A 27,891-nucleotide genomic window follows, 5' to 3' on the forward strand; every position below is an offset into this window, starting at 1 on the left:
CCGATGTCTGTTTTCTTAAATCTTCTTATTTACTACTTCCTCATGCTAGTCCTTGAGACATTCATTTATATCTTTATGTTATGGTGAGTCATTTGTTGTCTTCAATCAGAACGGTTCAGAAAGTACTGTGGGTGAAGAAATGTTTGCAGTTACAGAAAGCTCTGGGTTCTACACTAAAGAATTTTCACACTGAAGGGATTTGTGGCATTCCAAATAGTTTCAGCATTCACTGAAGTGCAATCAAAAATAAAGTTCTTTCTGATTTTGACTCCATCTGGTTCAGCCATACCTGCCACAGTCAATCACACAGGACTGTGACACAAGGTCCCGTAGAAGGGCTGTGGGATCAGAGCTTTAAGGGCTTCATAGAATCATAGAATTGTTTGAGTTGGAAGGGATCCTTAAGTGCCATCTGATCCAGTTCCCCTGCAGTGAACATGGACACCTAGAGCTACATCAGGGTGCTCAGAGCGCCATCCAGCCTGACCTTGAATGTCTCCAGGGACGTGGCATCCACCTCTCTGGGCAACCTGTGCCAGTGCCTCACCACCCTAAAAATCACAGAATTATAGAATCATACAATGGCTTGGGTTGGGAGGAACCACAAGGATCATCAAACTCCAACCCCCTGCCACAGGCAGGGCTGCCAACCTCAATATCTAATATGAGATCAGGCTGCCCAAGGCCCCATCCAACCTGGTCTTCACCCTTACTGTAAAAAAACTTATTACTTATGTCCAACCTAACACTGCCCTCTTTCAGTTTAAACCACTTCCCCTTGTCCTGTCACAACAGACTCTAATAAAGAGGCAGTCCCCTTACTTCTTATAACTCCCCTTCAGATACTGGAAGGCCACTCTCAGGTCTCCCCAGAGCATTCTCTTCTTCGGGCAGAACAGCTCCAGGTCTCAATCTGTCCTTAAAAGGGGAGGTGTTCCATCCCTTGCATCATTCATTTACATATTTGCCTGATCTAGCATCTTTGCTCTTTCCTGACTATGCCTATGGAAGGCTGTTTTCTTGAGCAGTGTTTTTAAATGCTGCCTGTGAAGAATTCATTTTTTCATCTGCATAGAAGAGGAAATAACTCTATGCTAACGTAAAAAATGATGGTGCATCCATGTTTGAACACTTGAAGCAGTCCTGGCCTCTGTTGCAGTACTATCAGTATCAGAAAAAATTACATTTGAAATGCCTATGTAGGACAGAGATGCTTTGTCTCTTTCTAAACACCAAGTGGGAAAAATGAAAAGAAACCTAAGCAAGACTGAACACAAATGAGAGAAGCTAAGCAGAGAAACTTAGAAACACGGAGTGATTGAGGTTGGAAAGAAGATCAAGTCCAACTATCCACCAAACCTACTGAGCCCCAATACTAAACATTAGTGCTATATCCACACATCTCTTAAATACTGCCTGTTCCTATGCTTGATATGCTTGACCACCCTCACTATGAAATAAATTCTTCCTGATATTCAACTTAACCCTCCACTGGTGCAACTTGAGGCTGTCGCCTTATGTCCCATCACTTGCCAGGTGAGAAGAGGCCAACACCCTCCTCACTGCAAGCTCCTTTTAGGCAGCTGGGGGGATCTAGGTCTCCCCTCAGCCTGCTTTCTCTGAACAGCTGCAGTTTCCCTAGCTGCTCCTAAGTGCTGGTTTTCCAGTCCCTTCACCAGCTTCACTGCTCTTCTCTGGACACATTTGACCCCCTACATATCCCATACTGAGGGGCTCAAAACTGAGCATGGCACACTCTGGAATATCTCTTGGACAGCTCAGGCATCGGGTTTGAACGTCGGGTGGTGCTGAGCGGAGCCGGGGGTCGGATGATCCTCGGTTGGACTCGATTATCCTTCTAGCTCGGGTTATCTGCGACTACTGCAGCCTCAGGCCTGCGGCTGTCACTTCGATTCAGCGACGCTGGCAGAACTCCTTTAAAGCGCCTCTGCTTCCACCGCATCTGAGCGACGACGCGGGCACCTCAGGGAGCCACCACTCCTGGGCAGGCAGCGAGGTGCCGTGAGCGCCTCGAACTGAGCAGGGCTGAAGGGTCCCCGCACGGAGCAGCCGGGAATCCCACCGGGCGGCTGCGGGTGGCTCCGGCTGTCCCAGCAGCGCCCCGTAGCTCCGCCGGCCGCAGTTTCCGTCTCGGCCGTGCCGGAACGAAGGCACGAAGGCACCGCCCACCGCGGCCCGTCACGCGCCCCGCCTCCCCCCCGAACCCCGCGGAGCCGCCGGGAGCGCGCGGCGCCCGGAGTCGTGACCGGGGGCGCGCAGCCCGGCGTCTCCAGCTGCGGCGATGGCGGCGGCGGCTTCGCAGCGAGACCCGGGGGACTGGCAGGACTTCTCGGGGTTCCAGCCCTCGGCGGGGAGCGCTCCCGAAACCGCCAGAGGTGACAAAGGCGGATGGGATCTGGGAACGAAGTTGTCCCTCTGCTTCGAGCCCCCCCCGGCCCGCGCTGCCGGTTGCGGCGAGAGCCGCGTTCCGCTGCGGCCGCTCACGGAGCAGAGCGCGCTGCAGGACGACGAGTGAGTGCAGGCCCGGGGAGAGGGGGAGCGGGGCGGCGGCGTTCCGGCAGGATGGGGAGGCCCGGTCCGGCCGAGGGGGAACGGCGGGGACCGCGGTGCCCGTCTGTGCTGCACCGCTGGGCCTCCGGACACGGGCCTAACGCTGCACTCCGCTTTCGCCGGGTCCCCGGTTAGTCTGGCTTCTGGCCGAACGCACGTTTGGAATCACGCGTGGAAAGTGTGGGAACGGCACCTCCGAGTTTTGCAGCCGTGGTCGTTGCTTTCTTCCCTCAGCAACGGAGCGCTTCAGGCCTGTGCTGCCTTCCTGCTTTTAACTTCATTTTAAGAGTTGCTACGCCTTATGGCAAATTTCACTCTCAAGTAACTTCATTAGGAACACTGCGGTGTTTCTTTTACTTTGAGGTAAGTCGGTTGGGTGCCCTGTTCCAAGAGAAGGGGCAAAAAAAGCCCCTCAGCAGATGCCTGGCTATCTGGTACCAGCAGGGAGGTCATCACTGAGCCGTGAGTCAGAGGCATTGCTCAGTGCTGAGCCCTATGAGCCTGGCTATGCAACCGCTCCAGACACGCACCCACATTGCAGTGCTTCCAGGCAGTCCAAGATCTGAACTGCTGTACCAGAGTAGGACTGCTTGTGCGAGCTGCTTGTATGCAGGAATGATTAAGATGAGCTGTAAAGAAGAGTGGTGAGCTGTGGTCAGCAAGAGTACTGCTGGATAAAGCAAAATTCTTTGTATCTTTGCTTTTCTGTGATAAATGGGAAAAAAGCTTTATGAAAGCTAATGCAAGCTGTAAAAATACAGGTTTGACTCAGATGTTGCTACTTCTCAGCCTCTGCTACTTTGACTCAGCCTCTGCTACTTCTTGGCTTTAATCTGCAGGAGGCAAGGAAGACAGGGACAACTGTAGGAAAAGAATTTCTAGCTGATCTCAAGTTTCAGTAGGGAAAGCCTTGCCCACTTGCCCACTCCCCACGAAGGTTTTGAGTGGAGTTATATTATTAGCAATAAGGCTGTCACTTTTTTTTTCTTTATTTTTTTACCTTGCTTTACTTTACTGTTCTGCCTAAATTTTGGATTTAAAATGAGAAATAATTGATGTTTATTTAAAAAACTTTGCTTCTTGACTCCAGTGCATGATAAAAATATTGTCAGTAAATTGCAGGTGAATATTTAGGGAGGAAAATTGATACTCATAGGCAGAAAGATATTTCCATTACAGGTATGCTTACTGTGTTACGCTGTACGTTTTAATTCCTCTTTTCCTTTCTCCAGGATTTGGAATGCTTTGACTGATAATTATGGAAACGTAATGCCGGTTGACTGGAAATCTTCCCACACCAGAGCTTTGCACTTGCCAACTCTGAACCTTTCAGAAAAAGGGGTAAGTTGCAATCTGCAGAAGTACCCTTTTTGAATCTCTTACACTCAGCAGGGAAATAAAGCAATTTGCATTTGTATAAAGTACTGTTGCTACTAAATAGATTAAAATATTTTGCTTGATATTAGACTTGAGGCTGTTTAATATTAGACATGAGAAAAACAATTGTTGATGTATGTTTGCTTCTGCTTGGGTTGAAGTGATGTGGGGTTAAAAGGAGGCCTTTGGAGGCCAGTGCTACTTAGAGCACAGCATGGTAGACAGTTGTACAATTCAGTTTACCTGAAGCACTTTCTCCTCATTTCATATTGAAAGATGTTCTGGGTAAGGGAGGAAAAAAGGAGTATTCTGATTCAGTAAATCTTGTATGGACTTTTTAAAAGTTGATCTCAATCTGCATTCATTTGGAGACTGACGTGATTCTTTAATGGGAAAATTGACCAAGGAGAACAGAAGTGCAACTTAGTTCTGTTTCTGTTTTCTTATTTAACAAATGAATAGTTTCCTGGAGAAGGAAGAGCTTCGGTGAGGTTCATGGCAGAGGTTGTCCTCTGAGCTTCTTACACATGGATTAAAACACTTGAGGAAGAAAGCTAGGAAGAATTCTCATCTCTCAGGTCTTCTGAGGGAACAAGTTGTTTAAGCGTGGTGAAGTTGGATTACGTTGTAAAAATATCTCAGTGTGTAACCTGAGAATAGATTAATGCTTTGATTTCTGCCATCCATTAAAGAATCCATAGGTACTTTTATGCTGACAAGAGCAGTGATTGTTCTAGTGAAAAGGATAGCAGAAAAAAAAAAAAAAAGAAAAAGGAAAAGGAAAAAAAAAAAACACATTTCACCATCTTCCCTTGCAGAGTCTCTGTCTTTCTCTGTTGGAGTCTGATGATTATCTCTTGATTTTTTTGACTTGAATATATTCTAATTTTTATTAATAGCATGCTCCGACTTTCTAAGTGATTTTAAAGTAATTAAATCCTTATATTTAAAGTTAAAAGCAGTTGCAGCCCCCTGTGCTGTGTTTGTGTTTATGTGACTGAAACAGTGGAGTGGAAGGTTGATTTCTTAATAAATAACCAGTTACAATATACAAATACTGAATGGAATTTTTGTAAGGAAATTCTGAAGGAACTACATAAATATGAAACTGTATTGCTGGATTATAAAGAATCTTAGGTATGCTGGAAGTAGAAAAGAAATTGGTTTATGAAATAAACATAGCTCAAGTTTTTTCAGCTTCCAGTCCACCTGGCATGCCTTTGGATGTCTGAAGCCCATCTGTTTGGAGGCATTCAGCACTATTTCTTTTCCTACTTCTGTTTCAGTAGTACTTCTGGATATGTGACAGCACATATGGATCAGCTAGTAGCTTGTTTTAACTTTCTTACTTAATAATGCTAACAGCTAAGTAATGCTTCTTTGATGTGTTTGAAGCTAGTAATATGCCATTGGATTTGAGCTTCTTCCTCTTCTAGGAGGTGAAAACGTAAGGTGAATGAGGTTGATTCATCAAATCTTTGTTGCTTCGACATCACAGATCTCTGAATACTTTTATGTAGCTCTGGCAGCGAAAGGGGAAGCTGGGAGGAAGTGTTGTGCAGTGGTGCAAGGAACGGGGTTGCGTAATTGCTGTTATTATATTATTGTTAGATTACTTCCAGACGTGTCGCTGCCTGAATTGGTCTGTTCAGCAGGTACAAAAGCTGAAGCTGCCAGTGCAAGGAGTGGGAGTGTGGGGCCTGAAATGGGCACGCAGTGTGACTGGGTGCACTGCCAGGTTAGTGTCAGCTATGCTTTGGGCTGTTCTAGTTGGTTTTTTAGCTTAACCATCAGATTATATTCTGAGTCTCCTAAAATATTTGTGGGGATGTGAGGAAGGAGGAGCTGACCTCCTTCTGGATGTGCTGTTGTCCTTGCTTACCATCTCATAGACGTTGACCGTTTCAGGACTGCAGACGTGAACATATGTCATAACTGAGATGTGTCTGTGTGGTGGGTGAGCAGATGTTCCAAGTGGAGGCCTGTGACTGCGTGGTTAGTCCAGATTCTGGAAAAAAACAGGACGCTCGCCTTCTTTCTGATGCCTGAAGAAATATAAATTGTGTGTTTTCAGATGACTTTAGCTTTTCTAGGTTGTTTTGGCTGGAATGTGATAACAGACAAAATGCAGAAAAAGAATGGTATTTGTAAATATTAAAGTATTTGTAAATAAGCTATAATATGGCAGAGTATGAGAGTAAAATATATGTGATTGTTGAAGGAGGAGACTTAAGGAAACATTCTATTTTTAGAACAGTTTTTTATATTGCTTTCATTATGTGAAAAAATAAAACTCTAAAAGCACATAAAATCACAGGTGTTTAATATTTGTTCTACGTAGGTTTCCACTCCACGCTGAATAACGTCAGCCTTCTTTTAAGGCAACTGCCTGTTTTAAATATCTGTAGGGAAAGCTGTCAGCCCAATGCAGATATCTACGTGACGTTGTGTATGTGGTCTTTAATTGCTGAGTTCTTCATCTTTCAAGAGTGACGCCTCTCTTAACTATTTCAGTGGTTAAGATGCTTCAGTTTCTGCATGCTTGACAGCAAAAAGCATTCATACCAGTATTATGGGCAAGGAAAATGTTTTGTTTGTGAAACTCTACATTAGTTCCCCTTTTGTTTCCTTTGTAATTTCTGTATATGTGTTTTTATTTGTGTGTGTGTGTGGTCAATTTTCATGCTTTCTAGGTAAATGATAACTTAAACCTTGACCTGTCAGATGATGAAGAGCTGAGAGAACAGCTGGATATGCATTCCATCATTGTTTCCTGCATCAATGATGAACCACTGTTCACAGCGGAACAGGTACATTTTTCAGCACGGTGGTGATATTGTAGTATTTTCTTTTCACCTGTGATTATGTTGTATTCTTCTTCCTTGCTGCTTACAGGAGCTAGCTTTCTTGATTGGTTTTGGTTTGGGGGCTTTTGTTTGTTTGTTTGTTTGTTGTTGTTTTTTTAGAGTCATTGTAATGTGTGTGATATTATTAATATCCTTCAGATTTGAAAAGATATTCCAGTGCTTCAGAGGAGGTCGGTAAGATAGTCAGGGTCTTGAAATCTTTATACCCTTCTTGTCAGGAATAAGTCAGAAAATCTACTAAATTAAATACATGGGCTAAGAAGCCAAAACATTTTTTATATATTAAGATTACTGTAATGTTTGTAGTTTCCCAGCTTGACAATGTGGGTATTCATATCTGCATGTGGCTTTGTGACTAGTGAGAATTCTCTGAAGTTTTTGCCTGTATGAGAGCAAAATAACAGTTCTGCTAATAGGAGTTTACATTACTTGGTATCTAAAGGCTTCTTTTCTAAATCAGTGGATTTATGCTCTATTCAGAATTGCTGTTTTGAGTAAAGTTAATGTCCACCCCACTTTAGTAAGCAAATGCAATCTAATATATTCAGTATAATGTAATAGCAAAAAAAAAAAAAAGAAAAAAAAAAGGGTTGTGGTTTAGATGGCTCTGAAGAAATGATAGTACTGTTTTTTTTTCTGCTAATCATGTCGTCAAGATCTTCCATTCTGATCCAAGTGCTGGATTAACAGGAACATTTTGCTGTGTTAGCAGTGATAAGGAGAAAAACATTCAGACTTAAAAGAGCTGAGAACACAGAATTCCATTCACAGTAGATGATTTTGGGTGGTGTTTTTAAATGTCGTCTTTGTTCCGTGTGCACTGAGTTCTCTCTATAAGTGTCATCCATAAAAGTACACAAGAGTTTTGCTTAGAGAAATGTAGTGAAATTTGAGAGTATTAAAAAAAAAAAACCTCATTGACTTTGTTGCTGTTTTGTTTTCCTTTGACCAAACCCTCCAGGAAAATATTCCAGCATACACTTCACTTCTCTTAAGCAGAGCTTTGTGTACCTTCATGTGGAAATAGCTTGGTGTTTTCAACACACTGCTTGTATTGAGATCACCACACAACTACCAGAGTAGCTTGAAAAGATGCACTTATTCCCAAAGGATGGGTAGGAAACATCAGTGTGGTTTTATTCATTCTCCTGAACCCTGTCTCATACAGTATGAGTTTCACTTAGCAACATCTGTACTACTTGAAAGTAAATAATAACAATAATAATAACGATTTCTAAATTGATTTGCTTCAGATTGCAAGCTGTGTCTCTTGCAGTGAGAGTTCTCATAAGGATTGTCTTTTTTTGAAGGTGATTGAAGAAATAGAAGAAATGATGCAGGAATCTCCTGATCCCGAAGATGATGAAACACCTACTCAGTCCGACCGTCTCTCCATGCTTTCCCAGGAAATTCAAACACTCAAGAGATCCAGTACAAACAACAGCTACGAGGAGAGTAAGTGCTGTTTATTTAGTGTTTTGTTCTAAAAAATGGTTTCTGAAAATCAGTCTTATTGAAATAGACTTGTTGAAAATAGCTTAATAGATAAGCTTGTCACATACTTCGTTTATAGTGACTCCTCTTATGAAAAATCTGCATCCAGGAATATTTTGAAAATATTGGATTTCTCCCAAAAGGAGAGAGTAGATTTAGGATGTAAATAGAAGACATATCTTTGTCAGCTCACCTAACTTAGAATGAAAATGGAACTGTATAGAATTTATGTGTTGGAGCTCAATTTGCTGTAATGAAATCCTTTCATAGATAATGGGATGCCTATAATTTTTATTTATTAAATTACATATTCTGAAGAGAGGTGCTTTCTTAGGCCTTTGTACTGCTCCTGTTTAAGGAGATTAGCTAAAGCTCTTGAAAGCTATACTGTAGATGAAGAAATGGGTTTTCATTAGTATTGTTTCAGTCATTGCAACTAATCTTGATACACAGCAACACAAAAGTAAGAAACCATTGCTTTTTTACTATCTGAGGACCACAACCCTTTCCACCCTTGCCATTCCCTTTCAAAAAACCATAAGAGGAAAAAATGCTTCCTCTTCTACTGCACAAAGGAAATTTGCAATTTTCTATAAAAAAGGAGAAAATACATATATAATGCAAGCAAAACATATTGATTTGCTTGTAAACATAAATCTGATTAATCAATTTCGTGATGGAAATTTGATTAATCTGCTAGTTGAAATCTGTACTTGAAAGAGATAGGAGTTTGGTGCTTTCTTTCTCATAGTCTGGGTCAGCAGTATAAATTCTACAGATGATTCAGAAAACCAGCTGACCTTTTGTGACATGCCTTACAGCTTCTGCTACATTTCAGATTTATGGAGGAGATTCCATTTTCATGGTTGGACTTGTAGCTGTCTTAACACATAAATCTCAGGAATGTGAAAGCGTAGCATATCCTGCACAGCAGGGCTTCCTGCTCTTCTGACAGTTCCATATGTCCTTAGGTTTAGAGCTAATCAAGCTTGCTTTGTATTTCATTCCATATTTATTTTGCCTTGCCTCGGGAAAAGGAAAATAAATATCATCTTCTCTGGTGCATCTTCTTTGCTGCATCTTTATGGCTTAAAAATGAGCCTTGACCAAATAATTCTTGAGTTTCTTTCGTCAGATAATTTAATTTTCTTCACCAGTTCCTCAGAATCAGCTTTCACACCTTTCACTGTTTTATGAAAAGCTTTTGCTACCTTTTATTCATTTGCAAGGCTGCTTCCAAGTTTTGTCAGCATCTCTCTGAATTTGTTGAATTTTGCAGGCCACAGGTTTTTCCTGGAAGCTTAGTCTGGCTTGTGTAGAACAAGTCAGAGGTGTTAATCTTTAGGATTAAGAGCAAGAAATCAAAGCTTGTGTTTGCTCTTTTCTTGGATGGGAAATGTGTTGAATTGTTCAGTTCAATCTACTTGAAGCTTAGAGCCTTTGCCATTCTGTACTGTGCTCTTACTGTGCTGTTAGTCTTCTAGCAGAATGTAAGACCTAAGCTACTCTGAAAAAACTGAGGCTCATTGCCCTAAGAGGTTTAATTGCATTTTCTTTGGTAAGTGAGAGGGAGCTTTCCCAAATCAATCATTTTTCCCTGCTCTAATTTAAGAGAGAAATTCACCTACTACATTTTGATGCTTCTGAGAACTGTACTGTACTGTAGTTTGTGAATTTATCTGTATTTTTCAGCATTTGCCCATGAGTACTCACCTGTCTAAGAGTTTACTAGACTAATGGAACATAACCAAGTAATTACAAACACAATGCATGAAGACATATGCAGTGTCTTTAAATGGATTGTGCTCTTCGTTGTAATCAGGACTGCCTGTTTTTCAAATGCCAGTGAAAGTGACGTTCTTTGACATAGCATCTGGGACTTACTAGTTCATAGACATGCCAGATGTTATTTTGAGTTCTGAAACAAAAAGCAGTCCTCAAAAAGCTTTTTCAGGTTGAGCTGAAGTGAGCCTCGAGAGATCCTCGTGGTCATAGCTCATTGTCTGTAGCAGTAGTACTTTTAAAATGTAAATCTGAAGGGTTGGTTTAGTTTCTGAACTGTCATTTTTAAAGGCTTCTGGTGTAGGTTTCACCAATTTAGGCTTGTGCTTTCTCAAAATCATCAGTACTGATTTTTGCTTGAAATGAGCCTACTGGATAGTTTTAATTCTAGGCGTTTGTTTCAGGCAATACTTTTGATTACAATCCCCAGACAAAGAAACTTGGAAGCTAGTGTTTTGGGTTTTTTTTTCCCTGTACTAAATGCATCTTATCATAAAAGCATGTTGTTGTTTCTATTAAGATGTCTGCATGCCTTGCCAGCAACCCTAGGAGGATCCCCTCACTCAGAGCATGCTTAGTTTCTGTGTTACTGTAAGTGAAAAATCCAAGAATTCCAGCAGTGCCGAAGTGTTGACTGCTTTGGAAGAAAATATGGAGAAATCTTCTGAAGAGTGGGTGCAGGAGGAAAGCAATAGTTAACAAGGATGTCAGTATTCCAAGTCTAGTGGTTATTTCAGCTTCCTTAACTACAGCGTGCCCCTCGTATTAGTGGATTATATCAGATTTCTCAGAACTAAGCAGAAAGTTTAAAGTTCACTTCTTACTAATCTAGTTTCTTCTATGATGAACTTGTTCCTTTATGAATATGGATTTGTTTTGTGTAGTTTTAGAATGTACTTTGTTGTTTTGAAAAAAGTCAAAGTATTGTTTTCATGTCATCCTGCGCATTCATGTCTCCTGCTTAGAATCTTGACTGATTGCATTTTTCTGTTAACTATTTACAGGAGTAAAAAGATTGTCTGTTGCTGAGTTAAATGAACTGCTAGAAGAAATTGAGACTGCTATTAAGGATTATTCTGAGGAGCTGGTGCAGCAGTTGGCACTGCGGGATGAGTTGGAGTTCGAGAAGGAAGTGAAAAACAGCTTCATTTCTGTCCTCATCGAAGTACAGAATAAACAGAGAGAGCACAAAGAAACAGCAAAGAAGAAAAAGAAGCTGAAAAATGGTAGCCCTCAGAATGGGAAGCAAGAAAGAGGTCATATGCCTGGAACAGTAAGAATATGTTTATAATAAGAATATATTTATAACTGTTGTTAAATTCAAAATATTTTTCATTCTTCTCTTGGAAAAGTAATAGCCCTTGATTAGACCAAGATAACTGATACATCTTTCATGCCTTCATTCACAAACAAGACTCTTAGACACTTCCAATTTTTTAAAATCTTTTCCCATATATAGATACAACATTTTGCTCTTCTACATTTCTTATTAAGAATAAGATGTTTGCACATTTGCCTGCAATCAGGATATCTTTCTTGCCAATAATGCTGTATTTTGATGTAGTGCTGTGTTCTATTATCAGGTTAGGCAAGCTCATCCATCTGTTTCATTTGGTTTTACAGTGTGAATTTCAGTATGTTTACCACAATTAGTCCTATAGGAAATCCAGTATTATTGATGGAGCTGTTCAGATATTTATTAATCATGTTGACCTGGGGCTAGAAAAAGTAAATCTTGCCCTGAGTCTCTGAAACCTGCATCAAAGTTGTTACCTCCAATAACAGATTGAGGTAAGGCCAATATTTAATGCAGATGTATAGGGAGGAAATAAACAAAAAAACTTGTTTTTTTCTAAGGAGAAATGTCTTTCAAACCGACTTTGAAAAATAGGAGGCAAGCAGTGAGAGAAATTAGGTCGTTATCTTGTCGATGTAATTTTGTCTTATCTGTTCAGTGTAATTTGAAATGGGACATTATTAGAATTCCTGAACTTCTCTTATGGAGTACAGAAAATGTAGCTGAGGTATTGTGGGTCTGGCTTAGCCCCAGAGAATGCTTCAGTTTTGCTGGAGAAGTTCATTTTTCAAACATAAATGAATAAACATTTGTCATGGAACATTAATTCTTCAAAATCTACCTTAGAAACTTATGGGAATGGGATAATTGTGATACAATCCAAACGTAGTAGTTGTTCATCTTGTCCAAAAGACGGGTCCTGACAGAAAGCAGTTCTGATTTCCTGGCTGGTGTTGTACCAGTAGATCTAATTTGGTCTCTGTTTTTCCTGTTCCTCAAGTGGAAAAAAAAACTGTGGACAAATTTGCTAAGCCTTGTGTTAAGATCTACAGTTTACTAAATTATAGTAAACTGATACATTTGCATCTTTACATGGAATTGTGCTGATCTTTGCCATTTATACTATGAGTATTCTATGTAAATTTGAAAATCTTTACCAATCCAGATGAAAAACCATTCTTTGTGTGTCTAGCTGAGTTTTAATGGAACTCGGAGAAAGTGGGTGTCTGGAAAGCAATATGGAATTTTTGTCTCTTTGCAACAGCAAATCAGAGTGGAGATGTACTCCTTTTTGGCTCTCAATCGCTGATGAGGAAAAAGTGGTATTCTAACTAGGAAAAAAAAACTGTTTACTTGATTTTAAAACTTGACTGAGGTGATTCATTACTTATTCTGATTATTTAGAGGCTTGAATAATGCTTTCAAGAGCCAAAGTATTGGTTCTGTTATAAAACATTCTCAGGTTTGGTTGCTTCAAGCTGTACATATCAGATTACTTCCTTAGATGAGCTGAACTGATTATCTCCCAGATAGACTGTAGGCTTATTAAGTATGGTTCCTTTGAAAACAGCTTCCACTATCTATACAGATCTGGAAACGTTCAGTCAGAAACAAAGGAACAAGTTTCTTCCTTCAATTTTTTATTTTTTTTTTCCAAGGAAGTGCAAGGAGTGTGTATATAAGTAGTATGTTTGGATTACTTTGTGAAGAGTGAGCTTTTGTTAATAAAGTTAATTACCTATTAGCTGAAGCTATGCTGAAGTCTCATTTAAATACAAAACTTTAATAGGATTTAATAGGAAATAGGATTACATTTTCATATTCTGAGAAAATCAGTTCTTCTATGGATACATCATTTGAATTTGAACGAATACAAGTTGTAATTCTTTGTCATTGATACGGACTTTGGGTAAGTCATTTTCTCATACTTCTAACTCTTATTTCACAAGCACATAGTGAGAGTAATGAAAAATACTCAAGTCATGAAGATACCAGTTACTTTAAGCAGAATTTCCTGGAAGACTCAAAATGGCTTTGGTAAAATCTGTGTCTTTATTTACTGACCCTTTTGCGCTTTGGAAAGCAAATGAATCCAGTGTTCCAGCACATTTTTCTTCTCTTCCCATAAATATATACATTTAGATAAATGTGCTCAGGTGTGCACACCGTACTGCTTGCCCTCTGTCAGCAGCTTGGCAGTTTCTTCTTTTTATGTTCTTGCCAGTTGCTACGTTTTACATTTAATCCTGAATGTCAAAATTGTTCCAGTTTCTTTTTTTAATCATCTTTTCCTGCAAGCAAAAAGGATTATAATATGTGTGAAGAAAACTGTGGTTGGATTGTGTATTAATTTTTCCTCACTTGGGTTCTGTGTAATGGAGCTTGAAATTAATATGAATGCTTTATTAACCAATTGTGCATATTTCATCTGACCAAAAAAAAAAAAAATGAGGAATACAGGTGATAGTTAATTGTTGCTTCAGGAGTGGAAAAAGGAAGCATAAAATTTTTTGAAGAGGTTGGAAGTAAAATGACTGCCTCTGAGAAATATTTCTAATAGAAATCTGTAAAACTGATATCAGCAGTGTCTGTATTGTCTCTAGAAATGTATTGCTCAAACATAAGCTTTAAAGAAAGTTTGTACTGTGAATTAAACTTTAAGTGTTGAGAAATGAAATGGCAAACCTTAAAATACAAGTCTCAAAAATACGAATTTTGGGTCTGAAGTGTGAAAGATCTTGTTTAATTAAATTTGACGTAGAAATACTGTTCAGCTGATACCGTAAGGTTTGCTTTTTATTAATGAAAACTTAGTGGATGAATGAAAGAAGTAGAAATGTGCTGAAATGCGTCTTAGTGCTTGTCTTTGTCATTTGTCTTACTTTTATCGTTGTGATAAATGCTGATCAATGCTAGCCTTCTGAACTTTTCTCTGTCCATTTTTTTCTCCGCCATGTTTTCACTACCTTTAGCGCTTCAGCATGGAAGGGATCTCAAATGTCATACAGAATGGCTTCCGCCACACGTTTGGAAACTCGGGTGGAGAGAAACAGGTGCTGGGCTATCCTCACTCTTCCTCATTCTTTGTCTGAATCTTCGATAGGAGCTGAGATCTTGAAAATTACCATTAGTTGAATATATGTGCCAAGACAGGAAAAAAAAAATAGGACAAAAATGTTGCCATCTGTAGTCTTTCTCTGCCTCAGGACTCCAATCAGCCTGCCATCTCTCCATCTTTCCTCAATGGGATGAGACAGTCAGGGCTCGATACCCTGATGCACTGAAGTAACAGCTCTTGTTTCTTACCCCAGACTAAAAGTCTGATTTGACGTAATGTGTGCTTTAGGTACGTTGCATGTCTGTGCAAATTGAATGTCCAACAGAAGAACATATACCAGATTTGACATTCCATTTTAGCTTTCAGCATTAAAGGACTTGAGACATGTCTACAATGGAATTTTTTTTCCTTTCTTCCACTGGTCAGAACTGATATATCTTAAAATCTGAGTAGCATCTGCAAAATGCATGGACTTTATTGTATGTCCTTTTGCCATTGAAAACTGCATGATGTTAAATGCAGAGGAATATGTACAATGCAGATTACTGAGGTGACACAAAAGGGAAAGGCAGGTTTGTGTCTTTTTATTGACTGTTTAACTGTTGAAACTTATACACAGCCCAGCTTCATTGGGCATCCCTGGAGAGGTTACATACACCTAAGAAACAAGATTTTTATTTTTTATTCCAAAATAATACTTTCTGTTTGTTTCAGAACTGTAGTATTATCATGAGGTTATATATCATGAGTTTACCCTCTTTTGCAAGCAAGGTATGTGTCTATGTGTTAATGAAGGCATAGATTCAGCTATTTGTCACTTGCTTTTTGGATTGTGAGCACGTGGCTAGATCTAACCCAATAGAATCTGTATTGCCTTACATTATCTCAACTCTCTTCAGTTACAGCTGTACTGTTTTTGTTGCTATCTTTACCAGAAAATACTAACTACTGCTGCTTTTAGCTGTTTCAAATATGCAAACGGGCAGCTCAGACTTATTTTCTATATGTTTATAAAAACACACCTTTTTTTCTTGATTCTAATCGTAAGTAGCTTAGTCATTTGCTTCCAATATCACTAACTGGGATAACTTCCAGTGATAGTGATTTTTTTTCTTGTTAATTTAATAATGCTGTTCTTTATGATGATTGTACTTTTCCCATGATCTATCTTATACTATATTCTTGTTATCTGGGGATATATTTTGTTTCCCTTTCTTGTATCCTAAAGTTAATCATGAAAATAAGAAGCTTAAAATGAAAAAGAAGGGAGAAAGGAAGATGTAATACTGCCTCTTTCTAGAGTAGTCCTGGAAGACCATTTTTCTGTGGCATTTGTTCAAAATCTGTTATCTGAAAGGATATTTTTTTTTCTGTAAATGCCTCGTAGGTAACGTTATAAAACTTTTCTTACAGTGTCAGTCTTATTGTGTTTTTCACTTGTTTGGTTTGCTCATTTTTCCTTTGTCATTTTACCCAACTCTGGATGTTCTTTTAAGACACTGTATTTTTCCTACAGCAGCAAGTTAGAAAGCAGAATAAGTACCATCTTATACCCCATGATAGTTGAGTGTAATCTGTTTAGTGTTACTCTCAGAACATTTGTATGAGTCTGTCTTCAGGACGTGTTGTGCTTATAAACTTAAGTTCAGGTATTTTTGTGTGGTAGGGAAGAGTTATGTAACTCCCTGGGGTTGTACTAAAGAAAAAAAAAAAGAAAAAAAAATGCAGGAGCATACAATTTTTTGAATGCCTTACAAGGTTGAGGTTCATACCCATTCAATCACAGCATAAAGTTTCTGACATGTTTGTTCAGTTCTTTCTAAACTCCTGTCATTCATTAATTTCAATGGTGTTTGCTGTCTTGACTGTTTTCAGGATAGTGCTACTCTGAAAACTAGGTAGGTACTTTCCTTTTGAAAACTGTAATCCTCTTTTTTTTTTTTTTTTGTCTTTGAGGCATGAGTAAACACAACTTAGAATTTTTCAGTGTCTTCACTGATGGTAAAATTTAAAGTGAAGTTTCCAGTGGGAACCACCAGTTCCCATCTGATAATGCAGCTGGGAAAATACAACGCCAACAACAGCATGAAAAGCATCACACAATGCTGTCAGTTCTTTCTGCGGTCTTATCTCCAGAAGGAATTGCAAGATGTTTTCATTTCACTTATTATACATATCAAACACTTTGTATGACTACAAATTACAGTGGGGATTGCTGCTTATCATACTGTCAAATGTATGTCAAAAATGTACAGGTCACAGTAGATTTAATGCTTGGGCATGTCAGTAAGCTATACTCAAATCATTTTCGTAATGTGTTCTTCACAGAGTAATTCAGGGAATGAGTTTTATTAGGGCCATTAGGGAGACTCACTGTTAACAGCTAAGTGGTGATGAGAAAAATGAGGTGATTTTTGGAAAGTAAGAAAACAATTACATGGTTATTGTTTTTGTCTTTTTCATTGTAAAGGGAAATTGGTAGGTAGGTGTTGTGGGGCAAGAAAACAAGGAGCATATATTTGGTCATTAAAATGTATCTCAGTTATTTATTGTGCAGGTTGGTAAAGGGTAGAATGGCACTTGAATATTTTGAGGGCTGGAAAGAACAGCCTAAGATCTGATTCCTGAGTTAATAGATCTACTTTCATCTCTGACAAATGTAGATTTAACAGCCTTGTATCTAGCTATTGATGTTGTTGGTTTTAGGAATAATGCAAATCTCTGTGATATATCTGCTGGGGAAGAAATTGAAAATTGACTCATGGATGGCTTCCTTGGAAGCACTGCCTGCTTTTCTGTGCTAAGTGGATGTGAGGAAAGTGCTGAAATAATAGGGAGGAATTACAGCACCCCATCTTTGCTCAAGGTTTTGATGAAGTGTCAGTACATCCCATACAACGTTCTTTTAAATTATACACAAGTGAGTCTGTCTGGCTTTTAAGCATAAAGATATAAGTTGCGTCATCTCACTCTAATCATGGCAATGGTTATAGCTGGCTTTGGCAACACCAGCTCTTCTGCAAAGTAAACTTCTTCACCAGAGTTTGAGTTACAATTGACTCTTGCTAAAGAGTTGGCCATACTACAGGAGATATGATGTAGAATGTACAAGGGCTGCTCTGCAACTGATGCCTCCTATTTTATTATGTTGGTTTGTGACATCAGATGTGGATGTTGGTGGTATGACAGTAGAGGCTGAGCATTCCCATCTATATTCTGCTACATGCTGTGTGACAGATGGCAGCAGAAAGGAAGTCTAATAGGATAGCATCTGACATGGAAGTGTGTATGAAGCAAAGGGGTGAAATTGAGCTCCTCTGTGTGGAAAAAAAATGGCACCCATTGACATTAATCAATGGTTGCTGAACATTTATGGAGACCAAAAAGCGCATGTGAGCACAGTGAAATGGTGGGTGGTACATTTCATTAGTGGTGACAATGATGTGAAGACAAGCCATGTTCTGGGCAGCTATGCAGATATTTACGAGCATGGCATATAGGTTCTTGTTCATAGCTGGTGAAAATGCATAGCTAGCTGTGGTGACTTTATTGAGAAATAGTATTCTGTAGCTGAGAATTTGCTCTCAAGTAGTGTTATTGTGCTCATTTTTTCTGTTGTAGTTTCATGGAAATAAATATGAAATTATTTTTGAAGTGACCTATTTTGTCATTGTTGTGTGAAGAGTTACAATCTCTGAAGTTGAATGCAAAATGGAATGTTGCTTCATCTGGTACCCTATGAATAATTACCATAAAAAATATTTCAAGTAAATTCTTAAAGCTTTTTCATTAGGAAAAATCCCAGTGACTTTTAATTCATATAATAAATCTTAGAGCAGTAGGGTTACTTCAAGAGCTTGAAAGCTCTAGGCAATAAAATCCTGAAAGATTTTATTTTTTTTTTAAAGCAGATGAGAGTGAAAGATTTCAATGAAGAGTAAATAAAGCAAATGTGGAGTTGGTTTGTGATAATCTACCAGCATATTTGACTAGTAAAAGTGAAAGTTCAAATTTAAGTGCAAGCAATGGGTTCATGTTTGATTAGGTTTCTTTGTTCCTTTTAGTTGGAAGCATTACAGGGTCAGAAGGTGAAAGCTGTCTGTTTTCATTTTCACCCGACTGTAGGGCAGTCTAATTTTCTTTGTACAGAGGACCATATAGATCACCGTCAGAGATGGGAATGGGCAGCACTCTTTGATCTACCAAGGTCTTTGGAATGTTTCATACACTTAGAAGGAGTTCAGCAGTCACTGGGAAAATCCCATGGCTGTTCTAAAATGTTTCGAACACAGTATATGGCCAAATTTTCTAAATAACTGTTAGCACATTTGTACAAACTTGAATATCTTATTTCACACACCTCTCACAGCCTGCAGCAGATATGTTCTGCAATCTTTTACAGGCTGAGTAATATCAGTTTCCCAAATGATTTGAGGGAAACATAAATAAGAATTGTTTATCTGGAAATATATTTACCAGATAGTGAGATGATTGTTCTAGCTTTTGCTTCACTGTAAGAAGTACTTGAAATATATGAAGGACTTGTTCTTGACGTCTGGAAAGTGGAGAGATTTTAGATTTTCCTACTGTCATGCTTAGGCTCTGAGAAAGAATACCAGACTATCTACGACTTCCATTTTTTATCATCTTGTTTGTTTGTTAGTGTTTTGCCGCATGAGTTTTAAAGAGATGTTTACATAATTTTGAAAAAAAAAATAGTTTCTGCAATAATAGCTTAGTGTGAGAAGTAGAATCTTAATCACTTGTGTAATACGATTTTTGAAAAGCTGTTATTTCTGGCTAGCAAATTTAATAGCTACAGTGTTCACGAAAAGAATCCAGGTAACATACGTGGTGTTAAAAGATTGTGAAGTAACTCTGCTTTTTTTTGACAGTATTTAACAACCGTCATCCCTTATGAGAAGAAAAATGGACCCCCATCTGTTGAAGATCTTCAAACATTAACCAAAAGTAAGTACAAAAGTGTTTCCCCAGCTCATCCTGTTCTCTGTGGATGGAAGTGGTTGCTCGAACCAATGAATCATACTTACATGGTTGTCTATTTCTGTCTCACTCTATAATTTATGTAATGTGTATTTTGACCTCCTCTTCTGAGGTTTTGAGTCCTTGCAGAATATTCATTTTCTAGCTGCTGTCTGAAACTCTGGAGTCTAAAAACTTGCATCAGAAAGCACAGGTTTTCATACTGTTTCCATGAATGGAGACTTAAAGCAATACTGTATGTCACAAAATAGTCTATGATGTATCTCTGTTTCTGCTACCTTTTGGTACCTGAAACACCTCCTTTTGTTCAAATTTGCTGTACCTTACTGATGTTACTGTAACAACTTACAGAAATTGAAATGAATGCAGCAACTGTACTTGCTTGCTTTTAAACTAGCCTTTGTCTTTCTGTTGGTTATTTTGGGTTTGTTTGTTTGTTAATAAATTTTAGTAATTGTGGCATGTAACTAAACCTGAGTTTTGACAATTTTCTAAATTCTCCTTATTTTCTTAGGCCAGATCTTTAAAATTATTTTTAAGTTCAAAGTCCTCTATGTTATACTGGAATTTGCATGACAGTTAAGGTTGCATCTTAAAAAATTAAATACTAATTATTAGGGTGATAAAATAAAGTAGCAAATCTCAGGTAATCAATGGCATCTCCTCTTTTTTGAGATTTGCAGGAACAGTTTGATATTAGGTGATAAAATGCCTTGATGCATTTGATAGAATCATGGAATGGTTTAGGTTGGAAGGAACTTCAAAGATCGTCTAGTCCCATCACCCTGCTATGGGTTGGGACATCTTTCAATTAGTAGAATGATAGAATCACAGAATGGCCTGGGTTGAAATGGACCTTAAAGATCATGTAGGTTCAATCCCCCTGCTTTGGGCAGGGTTGCCAACCACTAGATCAGACTTCCCACAATCACATCCAGTTGATCAGTTTGACCCAAGATTGATTGTATTACAGTGCAGTGCTTGGAATCTAACAATGCTGTAAGGTGTTTTCCGGCTGCACATCTGTTATTCCACAGGTGGCTAAAGAATAGTGACAGGTTGGTTGGTGGTTTTCTTGGAAAGAGAAAATAAATATCAGATAAAGTCTGAAGTAATGAAATGTTTAAATGGAAGTTATATTCCTAATGTCTTTCTGCTGTAGGCACTATATTTCACGTTTTATATTCAGTCCATCAGAGTAATGTTACCCTCTTGCCGTATTTAAATTTTGGTTAAAAATATTAACAAAACCTTGATATTAAGAGAGAGATAAAAAGCTCCTGAAAATGGCATATATTGTTTTAATGGTTTACTGACAAAATGTCTTGTTTAAAATAAATAAATAAATAAATAATATTAAAAAAAGGCATTCCAAATAGTATTAAGTGTATGGCCTTCTGTAGGCTGGTTGGAACTTGACCCTGTGACTCGGTTGCAGATTCCTGACTCTCTCTTTTGCTGTTGTTAACACAGACCTTAAAGAAAGGTGGAGGATTTTTTCTGAGGGTGGTTTCTTTTCCTCCCAAAGCTTTGTATTATTCTATAGTTATGAGCACTCATGCCTTCTTCAACTTAAAAGTTGAAATGAGCCACTTATTATATTTGAAGTTCATTGTCACAGAAGAAATTTGGAGCTTATGAAATAATGCTATTCTGTACTAATTCTTTATGTGTAATTGTTTCAATTGAGCCAAGAACACTTCATAAAGAATTGTCATTAGTTTTGTTAATGAAATAACAGACAAGCTTATGTGTGCCAGGTTGCTTAGTTTTGTACCATTTTAATTTTTAAAAATCGTGCACCATAAACAAGCTGTAAAAATTCCTGACATTCCATTGCATACATGCTTATGTACTTATCTCTCTAAACGTAAGAATGTTGCACATGAATTTTGAATCTTTTCCCTATTGATTAGAATGATTAATATTAAAATATATATAATAATTAAGAACATAAGAAGTGCCAGAATAGATGATCTTTTTTATCCAATCATTTACAGCAGCACATCCTGGAAAAGTAACATTATTACATGATTTCAGTTGAAGATGAAAAAAGACAAGTATGCAGCATGCTTTTCTTACCTGTTAGTATATTTCACTTTTGGATATGGTGACTTTATGTTGGCAAGGCTTGTGATGGTGAAAATATGCCCAGAGAAGGGCAACAAAGCTGTGAGGGGGTGGAGTGCAAGTCTTAGGAGGAGCAGCTGTGGCAGCTGGGATTGTTCAGTCTGGAGAAGAGAAGGCTCAAGGGAGACCTTATCACTCTCTACAGCTTCCTGAAAGGAGGTTGTGGTGAGCTGTGGGTTGCTCTCTTCTCCCAGGTAATGATGAGAAGCTGTGGCCTTAAATTTGCACCAAGGGAGGTTCAGGTTCAATGTTAGGTAAAATTTCTTCTCAAGAAGAGCAATGAGGCAGTGGCACAGCTGCCCAGGGAGGTGGTGCACTCACTGTCCCTGAAGGTGTTCAAGAGCCCTGTGGATGTGACACTGAGGGAAATGATCAGTGGGCATGGTGAAGTTGCACTGGTGGTTGAACAAGATGATCTTAGCAGTCTTTTCCAACCTCAGTGATGTTGTGATTTATTTTTTTTTTTTATTTTTGCTGTCATTGTTGATGGCATCTTACTGTAAATGATTAGCCATGCAAAATGGGTCTCTTGAATCTGCCTACTGTGGAGTACAGTGAGAATTATACAAGTGAAGGATGAAGATACTACATGTCCCTTCTTGTGTTTCTTGTACTCCAGTTAAGGGTTTTCTTGCTAGTAATATGTAAATCCCTATGAATAGTAGAAATAGCTTTGCTGTTTGTTTTTTTTGTAAGTGTTGTCTTTAATTTATGACTAGATGTCTGAATTGCTTGTTTGTTTGTTTTTGTTTCCACACTTTAGTCCTTCATGCCATGAAAGAAGATAGCGAGAAAGTGCCAAGCTTGTTAACAGACTATATTTTAAAGGGTGAGTATGTTTCCTAGCAAAGGAACTTTTTTTTTTTTTTAATTTTATATTAACATGCTGAATATAAAGGATGTATTTGAAAAGAGTAGTTATAACATGAGTTATGTTAGCCTTTTATTGCAGAAGTCTTTCATTCATTCAGGGCCTTGTGAGCGCGTAGTTCATAATACAACATGATTGTTTTTATTGGTGATAATGCAGTGTAGTGAAGTATGCATGTATATTCACGTAGCTGAAGACATCAGTGAGAGCAGAGTAGCCTGGGTTATAAAGTTAAATGGGTGTAGTTCATCTGCATGTTACCAGGTTCTTAGAATCAGAACTCAAACTTCTTAGTATTTGCAAAATGCAGTGCTTAAAACTTTGCATAAAAATGTGTTACCTTCTAATCTGTATTATTTATTTTACATGTATTTATCATACCTTCATCTTTTACTTGTAGTTTGTGTACTAATCATTTATTTTCCAGTTTTAGTAGCAGAATGGGAGACTTTGAAAATCACTGTTAGCTTTAACTTGAAGGAGTTGTTCCAGGTAGTTTCCAGGTTGTTAAATTGCTTCTAAACACAGTTCTTTGGCTTTTTTTTTTTGCCCACATCTTAAAAACACTTATGTCATTGCAAGTCTTGGCATATACACTGTTCTTACTTCGTTAGAGTTTAAAACATTAATCAGACTCCCAAGATCAGAACTAGCAGGTATACTAAAGGAATGATGGATGGATGCTGTTTTATTTGTCACTCAAATGTAGGTTATATTCAGCTGTTCAGCTTCAAGTTTTCATGCTTCCCAGTTTTTTCTGTCCTTTTAGTATCAAGTTTTCAAAGTCTTGCTATTTTTAATTTCTTTTTATTTCAAATATAGTCACGTGACTATTACTGTGGTTTTTTTTGTTGTTGTTTTTAAGATTTTCATATTTCTTTCAAAGATTCTAACCATTCATCTCATAGAGATCTGAATACTTCCAAATTACAGTTGTAGATGAAAGTTAGCATGCTGTTGCTTCAGAAAAACTGATAAGAGAACCACATAGCATTGTAGAAGTTTCAACAGACTTCTGTTGAAAGAGGCTCATTTCTGATTTTCGTGTAGCATTGCAGAACTGCCACATACAATAAGAGTACGAAGCTCTTTCAGTTGGTTCCTTTAATTGCTCCACTGTTTACTTACCCTTTCTGAAAATCTTTCTTATGTTAGACAGATATATTTGCTTATGAGCTGAGAGCCACTTAAGCTTAAGATCAAGGGGTTTTTAATGGTGATGGCACTAAACATTAGTTTTATGAAACAGAATTTTCAATCCAAGACAATAAACTGTTGTCAGTAATTAAAGCTGTTTGCTTTTCATCGTAATGCATCTGGTAGAAACTGGATGGATTGTTCTTTACAATGTCTCCCCTTATTTTTAGACGTAACTATTGAGAAAAGTTTTTACATTACTTGGATGCTGAGAAGAAGCACCCTGACTGCTGAGGGAAACAGGAATCTTCTGTGCAGAACATTTTTATAAGATACACAGATTAGCTGAACATATGAGAGGATGATGTAAGAATCTCTGAGGTTCCCTCCTACCTCTTTTCTGCATGCTCGTGACTCTAAAGTCAGCAGGAATGTTCTACCAGCTAGTTGCACAATTAAAAAGATATCGTGCTTGCATTAAATGTGTTGGGTCAAACAGTTCTTCATAAACTCTCAGGGAAGCATTATGCCTCTTATTGTATAAGGTTTATTATGGGTGTTTAAAGGATAATCTCTCTCACCTTTCTCATACCGAAAGGAAGAGATATTTCCCCTCAAACATCATGGTTTCTGAACTAAGAAATCGTGAACTAAGGCTTTCTTACTCTTCTGTAGATCTGTTTGCACAATATTCAGGCTAATTAGCATGGAATTTCACTCCATCACTTTAGCCTTAACCGAGTTTCCCCTTGCAGTGTTTAGACTGTGCTAAATATTTATAGCTCATAAGCCAGCATTACACTGTAATGTAGATATTGTCAGCTACAACTCAAGATTTGCTTTCATTGTTTAGAATCAAGCTGAAGAAAAAGTATCAGTGAAAAGTGATTCTAATGATTACCATAGCATTATTGGTATACTGTAATGGAACAGAAAGTGTCGTGAGCCTGGAAGGATAATAGAACTCTAAGACCTTACTCTAAGCAGTGAGTGTTTATTTTAAAGCAAGTCCTGCCACTTCTGTTCTGATAGAAACAGAAAGAAAGTGAAATGTTTGTGTCTTCTCTGAACTTTGCAGTGTTTGGTAGAAATGTCACTGTTTTGAATATCTTGAACTAAATGCCAAAATTAATTGTAAATCTTGTGAAAGACTAAATTTGCATCATGTAGGAAGACACCACCAACCCCACCATATGTATCATCTAATACTTGATACATTAATTGAATGATGATTGAGTAACTTTATTTTGGCAAGGCAATTTAGTCAAGAGCTGGAGCACAGGGCTAGAACTTGAAGGAGAGTTGTATGACTAGATCTCCTACTGACCTGTGTTACCATGGATCGTTCCTATGGTTTTTTCATAGCTTATGTAAAAGTGTCAACTAACACATCTGAAATGCTGTCAGGAGAAATCTTAGAGCACTGCTCTGCAGATGCAGAATAATAAAGAAACAAAGAAGGCCAGTGCAACTCAGAGCTGTCAGAAGGGTTTGCACAGACTTCGTTCTTTTTATGTCAGGAAAAAAGAAAGCTCCCTGTGTATTTCTGAACAGGATTACTCATTTTCGTAAGATATTTTTTGGTTTTGTTTTTTACTTTAAAAAAAAATTCTCATTTTCCAATTTCTGCTATCTCAAAAATGTTTCAAAAAATAATATATATTTTATTTGGTCCTCATGCATGATTCCCTCTTATGCATGATGACAAGAACAAACAGTGTGGGAGTAACCTGGTAGGAAGGAGTAAACAGCAAACTTAAAGTAGTAGCTGAGGAGGGTTTGGTGGGAAGTAGGATTAACCAATTTTACAGTTATGGAAGTGAGGAGAAATAATTAAAGAAGTCTGAAGGAAGCTAACATTTCTTAATTAAGATATTTAAGTAGCAAATCAATACATTTTTTTATACATAGAATCATAATTTGTAGGAAAGTTTTGTCTGGTATCAAGTTTGACATGTTATTTCAGAATTATTGATTTTATTTTTTATTTTAATTCTTTTTTTTACAAAATTTGGAGGTTTAATTTCAGTTGGATAACTGTTGAATATATTACTGGTAATACAGAACAAAAATTGAATACATCATTCACTGAAAGACTGTTTTTTCTCAGTTCCAGTATAAGTGTAATATGTAAATAACTCTGTCATTTTTAAAGCATAAATTGCTAGGTCTGTGTATGTGTGTATGTAGGTATGTACTTCTAAATGAAGCTCTTTGGCATCAGATGTATCGTGATAGTAAGCTGTTTTAAAATCTGTTACTAAGCTCTGTGCACTTGTCCAATTGTTCTTAAACAGTGAGTGTGACATAAAAATATAGTGCTAAAAACTTACTACATATTATTACTGAGTAAAGTAGATGAAATATATATAGTGTTATTTTCTCTTCGGCTTTTTTTCTGAATGTAGATGTCATAAAAGTAGAAATAAATTTCATTTTGCAGCTTGTTTTCCAATAACAAACAACAAAATTTTTTTATTAGTGAAGCAAGTTCTTAACCCTTATTCTACTAATAAAATATGCATTTAACATAACAAGAATATTCATCTTCTTGTCTTTGAAGTCTCTGTTTGGTTGTCATAGCTGACTTTTCTGTTTGCTTTTGTGTTGTGCTAGCATTGGTTTGAAAGCTGGATTGCTCCGAGGTTTGTCTTGTGTGTGAAACAGGAATGAGAAACATGTGAAGGACATGTCTTGTCTTCCCACTGTCTGTGATTCAAGTACACACACCAGATTTAGAAAGTAGTATTAGAATCCCAAATTTTCAGTGCATATTTTAATACATAATTGCATGTGTCACCTTTTAGTTAGCGTTCTGTTCTCTAATATAGCACTACATAAAGCACTGTTTAAGACATGACCTTTAGTTAACTCATTTCTGGATAATGTTAGTTAAAGATAGTGGGTTGTGTCATTTAATCTTCTTTTGAGGAGAAGATGGTATCTTAATTGAGAGTTTCAAATGATTTCTAGATTTTTGCTGTGTTACTGATAGGGTAGAATTCAAGATTTAGTTATTTCTAGTATAAACAGTACATTTTTACACAGACTAACTTCACTGATGTTTATTCAGGTATCTTTGTGGTCTCTTACAGTTCTGTGTCCTACATGAAGAGGGCTGCCTTTCAGAATTAACCGTGTTCCTTCCTATGATGAGAAGCTTTCCATGGAAATAACTCATAGTATTTCCTTCCATTTGGTACTATACCTAAACCAGTACCCATTTACCTCCTTTGTGTGTGCGTGGATTTTCTGATCCTACATTAAGTCTTCTGGGCATGACAACTCATCCATTTTAACCTAATAGTGCAATGAACTGGAGCAGGGAACAAAAACTGTACAGTTTTTCTCGCATTGTTCTGGCTTTTTAAAGTCTCTTTTTACACTGTATAGCATGGAAATCCTCCTGCACATTTTGTTGTGGGAAGGAAAAGTAACCTTTGAATAGTGTAAATAACATAAGCCTAATTGTAAGGAATCCGTATTTAAAACATCCTTAGTTCCTGGAGCAAAAATGTAAAAAGAATTTTCATTGTACAGACCCAACAAAACGATTCAGATGAGTTCTTCAGGAAGCACTCTGGGACAGTGCTGGTGGACATTTGTTTTCAACGGTTCTTTTAAACATTATCTTTGAGCTATACAACAGTAATGTTCACAGAGTGAACAAATCCTTATTCTTTAATGGTTTGGCATAAGTAATTGGTGTGTTACTTACCTTTGTTATCCAACGGAACCATCAGAGTAATGTAATTTTTCATGTTTAATTGCTGTTTTTGTTTTAATTGTTAATGTTCACGTGGCTCAGATATTCTCTCATATTGCTGCTATAATTTTACTGGTTTTAATACGCGTTTGATCTTAATGGATATGATTAAGTATATAAGCATTTTGAAAGGCTGTATCTTTTTAAAAATACATGTACAGTTTGGAAAAAACTTGCACCTGGGTTCCAAGTTAGTATTATATCAAGACTTTGGTCATTGTGTATCTATGAACTTTACTACAGATCTTTCTTGTATGCTCTGTGATGATGTATCTGCATTCAAACAGATGAGAATGTATTTTGCAAATCCTGTAAAAGAAACATACCCTGCGATCTCCATATTAAATATTTGCCACAAATCATTTTGCCAGTCTTAAAATTTACATTAGAAAATAAGGAATACTAGTAGAATCATAGGAGTTTTTCTAAGCTGAATTTCTATTTATTCTATACCGGATTTTAATACTGTATATGTGAAAACAACTGGCAAATAAGAGTCTAAAGAGAGAAATGTCTTTTGTTTCAAAATTGTTTAAA

At 37.6% G+C, this 27,891-nt stretch overlaps 1 protein-coding gene across 4 annotated transcripts; it reads left to right on the forward strand.

The window, feature by feature from the left end:
• Positions 1 to 2,204: 2,204 nt before the first annotated feature.
• On the forward strand, positions 2,205 to 27,716 carry FEZ2 (fasciculation and elongation protein zeta 2). 4 transcript variants are annotated; one of them, XM_052680393.1, is made up of 9 exons: positions 2,207 to 2,532; positions 3,804 to 3,912; positions 6,642 to 6,758; positions 8,126 to 8,270; positions 11,096 to 11,364; positions 14,361 to 14,441; positions 19,342 to 19,417; positions 22,344 to 22,409; positions 26,684 to 27,716. In XM_052680393.1, the coding sequence occupies exons 1-9, from the start codon at positions 2,303 to 2,305 to the stop codon at positions 26,698 to 26,700; spliced, it is 1,110 nt and encodes a 369-aa protein (XP_052536353.1). In that variant the 5' UTR covers positions 2,207 to 2,302; the 3' UTR covers positions 26,701 to 27,716. The 4 variants fall into 4 exon arrangements, with proteins under 4 accessions (XP_052536374.1, XP_052536353.1, XP_052536381.1 ...); XM_052680421.1 differs by lacking the exon at positions 14,361 to 14,441 and having other exon boundaries at positions 2,210 to 2,532; XM_052680403.1 differs by lacking the exons at positions 2,207 to 2,532; positions 3,804 to 3,912 and adding an exon at positions 3,939 to 5,686.
• Positions 27,717 to 27,891: the final 175 nt, after the last annotated feature.

The sequence above is a fragment of the Tympanuchus pallidicinctus genome, unplaced genomic scaffold (assembly GCF_026119805.1).
Source record: "Tympanuchus pallidicinctus isolate F22 unplaced genomic scaffold, pur_lepc_1.0 scaffold1, whole genome shotgun sequence".
In the NCBI taxonomy this organism is placed as follows: Eukaryota; Metazoa; Chordata; class Aves; order Galliformes; family Phasianidae; genus Tympanuchus; species Tympanuchus pallidicinctus.